Source organism: Cyclopterus lumpus, chromosome 22 (genome assembly GCF_009769545.1).
Source record: "Cyclopterus lumpus isolate fCycLum1 chromosome 22, fCycLum1.pri, whole genome shotgun sequence".
NCBI classification, from domain to species: domain Eukaryota; kingdom Metazoa; phylum Chordata; class Actinopteri; order Perciformes; family Cyclopteridae; genus Cyclopterus; species Cyclopterus lumpus.
Genome location: NC_046987.1, coordinates 10516331 through 10531109, shown reverse-complemented (window position 1 = coordinate 10531109; position 14779 = coordinate 10516331). Strand labels below are relative to the sequence as shown.

Below are 14779 nucleotides of genomic sequence, written 5' to 3'. Positions count from 1 at the left end.
CAGAAAGCCATTCATTTGGGTCAGGCCTGCAGCAATATCTCCCCCCACTCACAGCGGAAGGAAAATATGTATCCGTGCTGAACTTCTGCATCCTACATACACTGAGATGCTTTGAAGGGCACACAGATTTCAGAGGCATATTTACGTCTCAGACAGGATGCAATGGGAGTTTTGTCAAGGTGAAGAAATGCAGAAGTGAGCGTCAGACCTGGAGAGAATCTGATATCGGAGATGATGTCCTTGCGGTGGTGGAAGGATACCAGGTCCTCCAGGGTGTCTGCGTTCACAATGAGGAAGCTGCCATCATTCAGGCCCACCGCCAAAGCTTTGCCATCAGGGGAGAAGCAGCAGCAGCGGCCGCCTGGGGAGGACAATGTGGTTGTTGAAGCCCTAGGGCCAGTGTACTCCCTGTCAGAAAATAGACTTGGCTGTTAGTGTTTTGAGCAGTGACTCCACCTTTTCTGAGCTTGCGTACAGCTAGCATGCAGTGGCTGGGTGAAAGGTCCCATATGCGCAGGGTTTATCATCACTGACGGTGGCACAGAGAGGGGAGATGGGGATGAGTGGCCAGGCCCCAAACTTCACCTTCATGTGACCCTGCAAACACATACAATAGAGTCATTATTTAATGGGTTGATAGTCGACTTATCCTTGGATAATAAAATTAAAAAAAGAGCCAAAAAAAAGAAAAATTATGTATGCATGAATATTGTAATTTCCCTGTGTACCGATTCACCCCCCTAATTACTGACAGGGCTACTGTATTAGTTAAACAATACTGTAAGACTAGTCCAAGCAGTTAAATAACAAAATACATTTCAATTTATTGTGTATTTTAAAAAGGCAATCAATAGCATTCACTCTGTCTGCCTCTATCAGGGGAGACTCTGAGACGCTGCAGGACCACTTTACTAAATTAAAACTCTCCCATTAAGCAGCAATAATTCATCGCCGTTTATAGCCACCTCCTTGGTGATTCTCAGTTACTGTGTAAAATAGACAGTAGAAATATTATAATCAGACTGAAGGGCAAAGCTGTAGGTTTGTATGTGTTAGCCACAGAATGGATCTGTTACTGCAGCGGTTTTCCAAAGCACAACACATATTTCTTTAGTACTTTTGCAGTCATAAAGCCATGTCACCTTGTTGTAGGTGCATTACTCCAACTAAAGAAACATTCCTGCTACTTCTTTACAGTATAATACAAAATTACACTTCAGAGCATCTTCAATCTTTACAAACTAGAAAAAGTCATCTTAGATACAATCAGCTCATCATATTGCAGAAATTACATAAATACACTGTGTGGGTTTCGGTAGAATATGATGTGCTGTATATCATCAGAGTTGTCACAGCTTTTGGGGGTTGTTCTTATCAGTGTCCCTTACCTGGACCAGCAGAGTGATGGGCCCACTCTTGTCCACCTCCAAGATCTCTCCGTTTCATTGGGCCCTACCAGGATGTGGCCATGGCCCAGAGATATGGCACGTATGGAGGGGTTGTCCTCCAAAGAGCAACCCTGAGGATCCAATAAATTAAAGAGACCTTAGCTTGAACCAGGAGGCAATCTTCATCTCAGCTAAAAGCATTGAATGTTTTAACTGGATTTGCATTGGATGGCTGTATGTCATCTCTGGAACTAAAACAAATGATCCAAGGACAGTGGAGGACAACTGAGAACAGGATGACTTGGTTACCTTTAGAGCCTGGAGCTAGGACCGCTCGCTTGATGGCGTAGGTCTTGAGGCATCTCTCGAAAAGTTGTCGTTCCCACAGAGCTACTATACCATCCTTTCCCCCAGCTCACAAATCCCTACACGGACAATATATTGCACATTTAAAGCTGCAATGACACCCAACTAGATGGACATGTATACCCGATACAAAAAGAGATGGCTAGAACAAACAGACAGAAAAATATACTCCTTATCAAATGTTCCTAATTGATTTTATTATATAAAAATGATCAGTGACAAGATTTCCTTTTTCCCTGTGTTACCTTTTCCAGAGCGTGCACACTGAAAACAGGGCCGTCCATGCGCCTTGACAGTCTTCATCAGGACATGTCCCTCCAGATGCAAATGTCCCCCGTGCATGTGCCTGAAAACACCATCTCCTCCGACCAGCCGTACACAGCACACATCATTGTCTCCGTCTTTCCCATGTTCCCCTTGCGCCCAATTAGACCACCGCCTGAAAGAGAAACTCCCAGTAAGATGGTGTCACAGCTAAGCCAGAGTTGTGCTTTATAGAGTCTCTGCTCAACAAAAACAAACACGAAAAACAAAAACAGGGGTCTTACCGGCCTTATGCCAAAACTTCATGTGTTTCACACCGGCTGTAATGAGCTTGTCAGGTAAGTAGGGATTGATTTTGACAACGAATATCTTTTCCTTGCTTCCCCTGAAAATCAATTACAATCACAAAAAGGAAAAACATTACATTCATCATTTCTTTTTAAGCATTCACACTTCTGTAGACTCTAAGTGAATCCAATGTGGAAGTGCCTTAAATTAGAATTATCTCTGGTGGCTATCAGGGGACGCCTCTTCTGGTTGCAAAAAGAAGCCAGAGATTGTAAACTTCACCCTTTATTTATTATCTTTGTGAACATTGTAAACACGAGTGTATGGTCTCAATCGTTTGTTTCAAGTCTTCTTCAATACAGCATGGTGGTCATTTAGTAAATGATGGTCCCATTTAGTGTAAAATAGATTATAAAGCAGGATATGCTTTAGGGCGTGGCTACCTTGTGATTGACAAGTTGCGACCACAGAGCTTCCCATCTGGATGTTGTCCATGTTTTTGTCTTTCAACTCCTTTCACAGTGTGTTTTTAGAGGATTCTATTTGTTTATTTGTATATTACTTTATAATTTTCCTTTTGTGTTGTGCATAGTTGTATTGTACAATGTATACCTTGTATAAATGTTTCCTATTTTCTAGAGTCTCACTCTTAGAGAGCTGTCTTTTCTCTGTTGTATTTTAAAAACACAATGAAATAGTTTTTAGGCTCCCTTTTTGTTTCCCTCTGTAATCCTAAGTATTACAAACCCACAAAAGAAATAAATAATGTTTCTCCTTCTGATTGCATTGGACATTGAGGGTCAGGTCCTGTTTCTGCGATGTATTATACCTTACACTTTTCTCTAATCGTTGCCCTTTGTGCTAACACCCCTCCTCTCCCAGCTGAAGACTAGACGGTACACAAGCTATACGCTCCATCAGTCCCATTTTCCTTCCTCCCGCCTCATTGCATTGCCCACCAGGGTCTGCAAAGGACACGAGTGCAGCTCCAAGCTGTCCCTGAGCTGTAGTGAGAGCCTGGCACACAACACGCAGGAGAGCAACCCACGATGCATTGCTCCAAACTAGCCAGGAGCAGTGGAGTAGATACTAAATATGAACATCAAGTAGGACAAGCAACAAAGCAAAAGCAAAGATATTTTAGGATGCGGATGTTTTCAAGTTAGATACTTTTGGTTTCCAGGTTATATAATTTGATCTTGAATTGAAAATCATATGTTCTGAACGAGTGAACACCTCTCATGCATTGCAGCAATTCAGGTCTGGTAAGGTAATCGTCTGGTAAGGTAATCATCAAATGTACAAGCCTGGTGTGGGTGCCCCATATCTGGTCGCATGTATCACGTTCAATGTATGCACACAGCGATCATTTGCATCTTTGTTTAGCGGTACAGGCAATGGGTCACATCTTAGCTCTGGATTATGTTGCCTTGGACACAAGTAAGTCTTCCTTTATGTTTGATGTACTTTGAATATCTTTATTGTCCAATTTGATTTGGCCATTCAGACAAACCCGTAGGATGTTCGCACTATTTATCTTTAATACCACTTCATTGTTTTTGCAACCCATTTGCTTTGTATCGTTTCCTTGTCAAACTAAAATCTGACATATTAAGCACCCAAACTTGCCAGGATGAGCCCATGGAAAATTAATTATCTTTAATTATAGATCTGCAGATGGGGCCTTGGGGCAAACTCCTACTATCATAATTCGGACTCCGTCAGAGTTAAGTGTTGCAGCGGAGCCGTCTTTTAATCTAAAAGGTAATTCCCCCTCTTTCCTCACCATCAATCATGGTGTAAGCTTTGCACAGCAAAGTGGCTTCAATTTAAACCTCATCCATAAATGTCCAAATTCAAACTAAAAGCACTCAAACAATCTTTAGAATTAACAGGAAGGTTTGTCAAATCTTTTTGGATGATGGGACAGCAAAGGCTGCAGACATATGAACACTGTAATTTAGCTGTACTAACCGCATGGCAGAGAGCTTCTCCCCCTTCCTCCAGTCCCACAGCACAATGGTGTGATTGTCGTCCAGGCCCACCGAGGCCAGCCGCTTGCCATCCGCTGTGGAGGGAAAACCAAAACCATTCAGAGGCAGCTCCTGCTTTGGTTCAGTGAAGTTTGGCCCTGGTTTGAAACATAAAAGCAGCACAGAGGGTTTAATCTACGGCTGGCGATTCACTGACACTGCCATACAGATCACCACGCTGGCTCTGTCTATAAGGCCAATTAAGGGAAGCGAGATGAACAGCTCTACCTTGATGCCGTCAGACTGCCGAGACCTAAAGACAGCAGATATTGTTTTTTCAGTGTTGCTTGTAAAGTGGGTTTCTTTATTGTGTGAAAGATGTGTTTTGCTCCCTTGTAAAAGCAGGATTGCCTGGAAGAATTTTCGAAAAATCTGTCTGGATAGGAGTTTTAAAAGCAGTGTGACTATAACACCATTGAGTTACCTGAGAAGTCAAGAGCGCACACTCCAAGCTGGTGGAAACCCCTCAACACAGATATCGGTTTTAACGTTTCTGTGTCCCATATGTGGATGGAGGAATCTCTGCCGACCTGGATAAACAACAGCATCCAAAGTATGTACACAATCCCATTTACACAAGATAATTTGGGTTCTGATATTGCAAATAATCTCTCTCAGCTCATCTCTGAGGAGCCAAGAACTAAATTAAAAGATATGTTGAATATTTTATGTCAGAAGTGCTGGCAGCTACTTGGCCTGTTGCTACAAAGTCCTTGAGGGGATGGATAGCCAGACAGAGGATGTCATCATCATGGCCCATGTAGAAACGTTGGGTATTCTGCTGTCTGTTGTACACAACCCCAATGGCAGCGACATGGTAGACTATCTCCCCGGTCTGGGTGTAGAACAGGTTGCTTCTGCAATCATAACCCCTGTAGCTGCAAACAAGAAAAGAAGAAAAATACTATTTGAAGGGCTTGAATGCAAAATGAGATGTCTTGCCTACTTGAAATGTATCTTACAATATCAGCGTTTTCAGAGATTCTCTGTTCCAATGCTACATAGTAAACGTACCCATGAATGAAGTGCAGCTTCACCCCACTTCCCGGTGCTCGCTCTTTCTTCTTCATGGCCGTCGCTCGATGCTTCTCTTTGCACTGCTCTTTGAGCTGAGGTAGATCTTCTTTATAAACCTGGATGGACATAGAAAAGTGTACCTTCTCTGTTTAATAACAAATATACGACTTTCAGGGAGCCATGTTCAAAAGGGGAACATGTTTGATATAATCACAAACCTGTCGTCGATACGTAAGCTGAGTCTCCTGCTCGATTTCGGAGTCCATCTCGGGTACGTCTGACTGATCAGAGTCCGACTCTTCACTGTTAGAGTCTGCCAAGGTCTCTGCGGGCGGAAACAAGGTTGCGTCACGACTTGTCTGTAAAATCCTTTCATGCCTCTAAATCAGAGGAATATCCCACTGCACACAGAGTGACAACTACCTGCATCCAGTTTAAGTAAAAAGCCAATCATCTAATAATCCTGTGACATTTCCTATTTATCAGGCAGTTGTGCTTCACAGTGACATCGCACAAATACAGAAAAATGCTGATGCAGCACAGTAAAGCCGTGCCAAGACAAGGCAATAAGCAGAACTGGCAGCTAAGGGCGGCTACTCTCAAGATCCATTAGGAAAATTAAAAAGAAAGGCAATTAATATGTTCTTTAATTTCAGAAAGCACAGCTGCAATGTCTCCAAAAAAAACTTGGGAATGACAATGCAATACTATTACTTTCCTAGCTTCATTCACTGTTATTGGTTTTGTCTTAATTAATGTGATGGTTGTTCCATTGCAGAGCTTTGCAGAACTGGTAGTTCATGAGAAAAAAGTACAGGGAGGGAACAATCTAGTGCATTGCTCTCTGGTGGTTTAGCACGTTAACTTCAGAAGGCTGGTGGGAGCAGTATAGTACATTATGTAACAGCCAGCCATTCATACAACCCCTAAACTGTAATTAAAAGGCAAAGGGGAAAGAAGAAAAGGAATAGTTTAACGTTTTAGAGAGGTTGATCCCACTCTCATGTCTCTGAGTTAAATATGTGGCTGCAGCCAACAGCTGGTTAGCTTAGCTTAGCATGAATAATGGAAACAAAAAAGTCTCTATTTCGTGGGAGGAACTGGAATAAACACACAAGATATAACGATTAACACTAATTAGTGAGCTTTAGATTGATTTGGTTTCCATTGGACAGAGTTGGGCTAGTTGTTTACCCCTATTTCGAGTCTTTGTGCTCAGCAAAGATAACAAGCTTCCAATGGTAGCTTCATTTTTATATATACAGACACAAGAGTGACATCAGTCTTCTCATCAAACTTTTGGCAAGAAAATGACGACACATATTTCCCAACATGTCAAACTATTCCTTTAAGTATGGAGCGCAATCTGAGAGATGATTAGCCTAGTATATAGCTTAGCCTAAACAGACTGGAAGTAAGAGGAAACATCTAACCTGGCTCAGTCCAAAGTAAAGAAATTAAAAATATGCCATGCCAAAGCTCCTGCTTTGTTGTTGTCTTGTCTATCAAACTTGTCATTTTATTATTTGTGTCAATAAGTGAGCTTTATCAGTGTTGGTAGGCCTATTTTCTGAATGAAGTCTCAGTGAAAAGGAAGTTAAAGTAGACATCAAACTTTCCATCAGGGTTCCCCACTCAGGAAGTTAAAGTAGACATCAAACTTTCCATCAGGGTTCCCACTCAGGCTAATTTGATAGTGTTTTGTTGGCAGGAGCCACAGATTTTAAGAAATTAGTAATATCAGTAATGCAAGTCACTGGCCTCCATACAAAGCTACATAAAAATGAAACACTGTTATATTCCTAATTGGATTGATCAGAAGCTTAAATGTAAATCCTCTTTTTTGTGAAAGTACATCAATAAGGGTATCATCTTACCTTGTGGCGCTATATGCACAGCCTCTTTAGACTTTCTTTCAGGAACAAACTTCCACTGGAACACTGAGTGATCAGCACCACCAATAGTTATGACCCACTGGTAGTCATGTGACCATCTGGCATTGGTTATGTGGGCTGAATGACCTAAATACTTTTTAAATTTTGCACCTGAAATCAAAGGGAGACATATTAGAAACACAGTAGATAAAAATATCAGAACTTAATTTTTCCAAAGTTATGTATAAAAAAAAAGTACCTTTTTTTACACATGGATATCGTAAAAGTTTGACTAATCCGTAGTCGTCAGCTGTTACTAAGACTTGATTGTTGAAGTTGGCGTCCACAGAGTTAATGTCATTGATGTCTGAGTACTTGGGCCATATTCCATTAACCTCTGGGCCCAACACACACGTCCATGACGCCCACTGAACCAGCTTCAGCTCTTCCCTGTTGGTCACCTCCTTCCCACCTCAACAGAAGACAGAAACATTTGATCTTACAAGAAAGCTCTGTGACTGTATCACATCAAAGCAACATTTTGGGGCTTTTCAGTTGCCAGTATTAGACATCGAACATTATTCAGATAGTTTTAATTTACTTGGCATCCTGAAGAAGAGCCTTCTGCCACTGCCGTCATTGATTTGCAGGCACTTGCTGTCCGTGGACCAGTCCATGTGTTTGATGAAGCTGTTGGAGCCAATGCACTCGCCCACTTTCTTGTACCTCTGCACCACACCATAGATGTCCACTGAATTATCATTAGAGCCAACAGCCAAGTGGGCCCCATCGGGGGAATACTTCAACTCATGGATGGCTTCCTTCCTGTCCTTGATGTGGACCACCTCTGTCATATCTCTGGAGAGAAGCATAGAAATGTGGCTTGAATGAGGAGCTCAAATGAACACAAAATGATGAAGCGTTTCATCATAGTAACCATCGCAGAGGATCAAAATTGGGCCAAATGGGGCCTTTCAATTTTTACACACCTGACTCTGAGAACGGTGAAGGAGCCATCCTTCATTCCCAGCGCCAGGTGAATGCCATCAGTGCTCACGGCTGCACAGCGGATAGGCTCCTCCATGTTACAGCGAGCTATAAGTGCATGATCTATAAGGCTCCATATCCTGTAGACACAGAGAAGTAGGACAAATGAAGATGCAAAGCAGTGATGGGATTACATAGTCAAACAACCATGGCAGTGATGTGTGTGGTGTCTGTCCTGTGATGTATTTGGCTTTTGACTGCATACTGACAGTTACAACTGCTTCATCTTTGTAGCTTTTAGTGAAAAAGGGAATCAAAATGAATTGGTGCCACACTCTTGGACCAGGAATAGCTCATCAAAAACTATCAAGGAAAATGTGACAGTCGTTCAGATTTTAAAACAAGTGAATGTTTCTCAAAAGTAGGTTATTATTTTTAGATACTGAATTAACAGAAGTTCACAAGATTGAACAAAATAGGTTATATGAACACCATTGTAATGTGTATGCAGCTTCACCTGACTGATCGATCATCACTTCCTGTCATGGCCAGAGGCTTGGTGGGGTGGACAGCTAGAGCCCACAGCTCGCCCTCACAGTGACCCTGCATGATGAGGAAGGGCTTGTTGCGGTCGTGGACCACCACCTCGAAGATCTCACTGTCTTGCGTTCCCACCAGGATGTGATCCCCACGCCAGCACACGCTGCGCACAGACAGGCCTGTCAAAAACACACACATGCACTTAAAAATCATGAAACAATTGATAAAGCATGTTAACATGAAAGCAGACAGACGTTTGCAAATGCTTACACGGTAATTATAAGATAACACAACAGGGATAATAAAGACAGAAGGTGTGTATAGCCACCTAGGTGTGTATAGCCACCACTACCTAGGACAGAGATTTAATAGGAAAATACAACGGCAGCACATGTTGTTAAGCAAATCTGCCAACTGACTCTGGGTTAGACTGCCAGAAGAGAATGGAGGAAGCGTGTGCCCTATACATATGTGACCATGACGTCTGTTCCGACGTGGTTAACGACATGGTTATTAACTATGCTATTTTCACCTCTAGCTACTGGTAGGTCCAATATTATAAATAAAGGAGATGGAGAAAATAGAAAACAAGAAGGAAATTATTATTAAGGAGATGATAAATTGCATAAAGGGTGTGTTTATTTTTTCTCAATTTACACAGTTCTTCAGTGCGACAGGAGACCAAACAAATTAAAGGAAAAGTGAGGCTGCTTGACATCACCTTTGTACCCTTGGTCTGTTTCCCTGAGGTCAATGACAGTAATTGGTTTGAAGTTGAGATCCCATAGCCGGACGCAGCCATCTCGGCCCCCGGTGGCAAAGCCCTCTTCACAGACATTCATGCTGAAAATCCCTGACTGTAGGAAATGACAGGCTGTCAGTGAGGATCTGCACAACAAATAAGCAATGACAAATCATCCCCAGCTACAGAGAACATAATGCTGCTGCTCAGCCGGGCATTTGTTAAACAAGGCTTTCACAATTATAAACCTGCTACTGTGGCCTCAAGATATTATGGAAAGGTAACGGTAGGTGTCTATCTTTATTCTTTCAGTGGAAAGCTCTACTGATGACCTCCTTTGGCTAAAAGTCTGTGTATACACAGGGATGCACATTGTTAAACCCTCAGTGAGACATTTGGTGGTACAAAAAGCAGCAATGAACATGTACTGTAGTTATTATCCCCTCCCCCATCCACCCATCCCCTCACCCAGCTGTTGATCCCATAGATATCATTTAATCCTGTGGAGCAAAAGGCTGATCCTTTTCTACTGGGCAGAATCAAATGAAGCCAGCGTGCATGACTTTGACCATGGTTAAGTTTACCAGATTTATTGGGAGTCTTTTGTATATGGTGCAGCAGGGTGCAGAATCAGCCGGAGCCACAAAGCACAACAACTCACTGCATGAGCTCCTTGCACCGTCCTCATCAGATTGATCCCTTTCCACACGTAGATGTCGCCATTCAGGGCACCTGAATATGTGACCTCGTCCTTGGCGCAGGCGAGGCAGAGGATGGTTTGGAGATCCCCCGTTTTGCCAAAAACACCACGTTTGGGTGTGAGAGCATTACCGCATAAGCTCCAAAACTGCAAACACAAACAGAAAGAGTGAAAGAGTATGGTGGCTAATAATCCCCCTTGTAATCCTTTCATGAAAACATCAAAATGGATAATTATGGAATATTTGTAGACAAAAGAATAATTTGTCATTTATTGTCCGACAGCCACACACAGAGCAACTTCATTAAAAACACACACACATCCGCAGAGACCTTGAAGGAAAGCAAAGTCAAATTTGAATGCTTCCACCTCCTCTTCGTTTGATACTGGGGAGTTGTAACCACCTGATCAGCATGCACAGACACAGACACACGCATGACTCATTATTTATGAAGGTCATTGGGATGCACTGACACGGCCTCGTCTGAGGGCTAAATCCATCAAAAGGAGGAGAGAGAGTGAAAGAGAGACGCTCTGTCTGCATGGAGACGGGATCACAGTGAGGAAGCTCGAGGAGGGCAGTCGGCACATGTAGCAGAGACATACTCATCACCGTGAAGCAGCAGCCATTGAAAATGTTCTTCTGCAAAACCTGACATCTGGTTCATTGCAAAAACTAAAAGTTTTAAACTACAATAACCTTGAACCAGGATGATTCTGCTACGAGAAAGCAGAAACTGTAGGTGGTGCTTTTGATACCACAATGAATGGGGCGTGATAGATAGTCACAGGATAAATAAATGAGCTCCTCAACAGTGACAGCCTGTCACACCCTCACTAACAACTATCCTCCTGACTGATAGGGCTGCCGTGTGCAAACAGGAGGGAATCGATTATCAGAGATGGGCATCACAGCCTCAGACACAGCGCTGCAATCCAACATCTGAAGCTTGTACGCACCTCATCAGGACAGATCTTTCCTAATCCTGAGCCCCTAACTGAGCTCTCAGTGAGTATTTGCATGTGCAGTGGTCGAAGCTGAAGGTTAAGTAGTATAGTTCATTGGTGTGTGTGTGTTATCTGGAGAAGTGTATTTTGCAGGTTGAAGTGTGTCAGGTGCTGGTATGTGGAAGGGTTGGCTGAGATGGGGACAGGAGGGGGTTTGTGGCCCAGCCTGTTGCGAGGGCAGCGGGGATGGATGCAGCTTGACTGCACAGCCCTCCCTGTTCACAACTGATAAGGCAGCAAGACACGGGCGGCAGCTAATCCCTTCGCTGCTGAATTACTAAGAGGAGGCGAGATGCTGAGGGGGGTTTAAGGTGAGGCCAGGAGCAGGAGAGGATGGCACAGTAGAAAGGTGGAAATGTGCTCGAAAAATAAAATGGCTTTGTATTGAAATCAAGACCTGACTATCAACATTGCTTTCTCTGAATAACACTTCGTATTTCTTAAACATCCCCCAGAGAACCCCTTGGTATAGTTTAATCTGCTCCTCTCAACCCAAGATTAGCAATATTTCAGTAGCTCAGTTACCTCCACCATACCCAAAAGTTTAATCTTTTTAATGTAATTAATGCGGAGAGGGTTGTAAGTCATCAGTTCCTGCATCATCCCACTCATAATATCAGTATCACAATGTCAGACTACAGTGAACCTGCCCTGAATGGTGTCATGGCGCTAAATGCTACGCTAACAGAGGTACATTTTTGGGCAGCTCCCTGTAAGGAAAACAAGATGGCTGGGTGTCGGCGTTGCTGGAAGCTGATTCACTTAAAGCTGCTGTCATTCATCCTCATGGAGCTCACATCAGGTTTACATTATATATTTGTCAGAACAATGGTGTGGAAGGATAATGTAGTCAAAGCACTGCATGACTTCATAATGATAACATGATAGATAACAACATTTTTGCCTCTAGTAAGGAATGCAGCTGATGATGAGTAGATAATGCTTCGTTTTAAGGGGTCACAAGCCAAAAAGGTGTAAAGCCACAAGGCTACATCCATTAAAACCAGTTTGGCCCTTTAAACAGCTTTTAATCAGAAACTAGTCAGGCATAGGGCAGATGATTGGTAGGTGTTGTGTTTTGTGTGTGGGGGGGCTAAAGAGGGGCCCCGCGCTAATGTCTGATTTGTCCTGAACGAATCAAAACACAAATGACTGTATAATTAGCTCGGAGGAGCTGCGTAAGGAAGAGGTGGTCCGTGGTCCCCATCACAAGAGGTTGTGTATTCCTCAGCCTGCTCGTGAGTGGATTACTGGGACTAAATCTCCTGTGTGCTCTGAGTGCTTTAATCGCTGAGCGAGCACAGGGCCAGCGAGCAGATGTCACATGGTCCGCAGGGTGAAGGCTGGGGAATTATGTGGGACAATTGCTGGATTGCCGTGGCATCAGGAAACCAGAAGGGAGGGGAAAGAGGAGGCGATAGTGGGGGATTCAACGTGGACTGGGGGGTTGGGTGCAGCGGCCGAAGGGGGTTTCTGTGCCAAGGCGGTGGGCGAAGAGTTCAGGGGGGAATTACTACGAGAGGAGGCAAGTCAAACTGGATTGAGATGAGGGCGTCGTCAATGACGTGCTACACCACAGATAAATATGTACAGTAGGCTAAACCTCCCAACTGCATGAAGTGGCTCAATGTTTAGCCTCACTGAGCTAGTGCTCACATTTCCTATCTGACCGGGATTCACTATCTTTCAAATGTTTTGCCAACAAGTCTCCTCTGTGGCTCTGGACTCTTGTTATTTCCTAACGGCCATGCCACTCAATGAACATATCGTAATCCCAAGGGAAAGCTTGGCGAAGACACCCTGCAGGAACTCATTACATATTTATGAACACCACTCTTCTGTGAAAAAGAAATGATATAGATAGGCCTGAGAAGGGAAGTTTGTACGGGAGTGTTTTAAAAAGATGAATGAGGAGAGCTGAGTAGCCTCATGGCTCCTCACAAAAAGAAAAAAAATTTCTTCTCTGCAGTGCAGATTTCTACACATTTGAGGGAACAGACTATGAGTCATTCTGTTCTACTTATGTTAAGTGCCTTATAATCATAAAGTGAATTAGCATACATCTATTTTAAGGCTCTGATATGGTCGTGGCGATAAAGCAGAGGAGGCAGGGAAGAAGGGGGCACCGAGCCAACAGATTCTTCAGACCTCCTCAAAATCTATTTTTTTATATTATGCAAATGAGGAACTGCAGCTCTCAAGAGCTGGCTGTAATCTGCACCGTGTGGAGTGACCCGGAAGTGTCTGTACCTTGATATGTTTGACACCACAGCTTACAAGCTTGCTCGGCTGGTACAAATCCCATGAAATGTCAAATATCTGTGGGGCAAAAACATACAGTGCATTAAATATTGTAAGACAAACACACAACATAATATTAAGCATATTGATCCTTCATGCAAATCACTAATGTGATGTTAATTTTGTTAAATTCTATTTTAAATTTACACTGACAAAAATAAAAACAACAGAGGAAATTAAAAGAAAGTATGTGTTTGTGTGTGCGTGTGTGTGTGAGTGAGTGTTTGCACAGGCAAGTGTGGGCTGAATTAGAAAAAACAACAGCTGCCTGTATTTCATCTTTTTAAAATTCCTTTTCATTTGTTGAGCACCCTCTCAGGCGGGCTCTGGAAATCTCACAATCAATCAGGCCTAACTTGTTTATGTCCCCTTTGGGCAGGCACTCCATCCTGCATCTATAGCTAATTGAGGCGGTCGATACGGAGCTCATGACGGAGACCGGGAGGAAGAAAGCGTCTACCCTGTCTGTATGACCGGGAGCGGCTGCCAAAACCCTCCCTCTCCTCCAGTCCCACACACAGATTGTGTTTTTAGAGTCCAAACCCACGGACACCAGGCACTGCAAAGAGAGCAAAGAAAGAAAACATCAGAATTGAACTGACTCTGGCTTTGTTGCAACAATCACTGCCAAACCAACTAAGCTAGGTACACTGTGACATGCCAGACCACAATAAAAGGGCTAATAACAGCTTCAGAGAGTAGTTGCCCAGCCACTGGCTCTTCCAGTGAGCACATTTGAATGATGTTGCTGGAGGAGCCTCCTATAGCTGACTGAGTGAGTAGCAGTTGAGCAGAAGAGAGGAGAGCAGCTCTTATGGAAGTCCTTCTCCGGCAGCTTGCTTTACATGATAAAGGATGTCCTCTTATCCACTGCTGAATAAGTGTTCAGCTGGAGATGAGTCACTGCTGAGGCCTTTGCACTGTTTTATCTTGTACTAAGAGAAGTCTGTATTTTAATGATGAGCAAAGAGGTGTGATGAAACCCAGTGAACGTGGACTATAAGGTTTAAAAGTACATCCATAATTTGAAAACTCAAGTAAACTTTTCTACTCGAGGAATGTCGTTGGTAAACAGCTATTCGAAAGATTGGCACATAATTTGGTGCACCCATATATCCATGTTCCCCCAGGAGGACTTTTAATAACTTTAAAAATGTTAAATTGTGACCCAATACTTTGTTATATGAACAAATAAAACTAATATGTCTTATCAACCTCAGCTATACTTGTGTTGATGACTAATTAGCAAGTTTCAGCATACTAACATGCTA

General features: G+C 43.1%; 1 protein-coding gene across 1 annotated transcript in view; it reads right to left on the bottom strand.

The window, feature by feature from the left end:
* eml5 (EMAP like 5) overlaps window positions 1–14779 on the bottom strand; it is a 32394-nt gene that overhangs the window by 10086 nt on the left and 7529 nt on the right. Inside the window, 23 exon segments of the mRNA XM_034563508.1 lie at window positions 209–361; window positions 457–597; window positions 1214–1241; window positions 1389–1442; window positions 1445–1545; window positions 1698–1800; window positions 1802–1813; window positions 2000–2193; window positions 2303–2403; window positions 4281–4374; window positions 4764–4869; window positions 5031–5217; window positions 5354–5472; window positions 5575–5681; window positions 7234–7401; window positions 7490–7702; window positions 7832–8088; window positions 8220–8357; window positions 8735–8936; window positions 9479–9614; window positions 10161–10346; window positions 13458–13526; window positions 13969–14067. Of these exon segments, the coding sequence (XP_034419399.1) occupies window positions 209–361; window positions 457–597; window positions 1214–1241; window positions 1389–1442; window positions 1445–1545; window positions 1698–1800; window positions 1802–1813; window positions 2000–2193; window positions 2303–2403; window positions 4281–4374; window positions 4764–4869; window positions 5031–5217; window positions 5354–5472; window positions 5575–5681; window positions 7234–7401; window positions 7490–7702; window positions 7832–8088; window positions 8220–8357; window positions 8735–8936; window positions 9479–9614; window positions 10161–10346; window positions 13458–13526; window positions 13969–14067 (2968 nt within the window).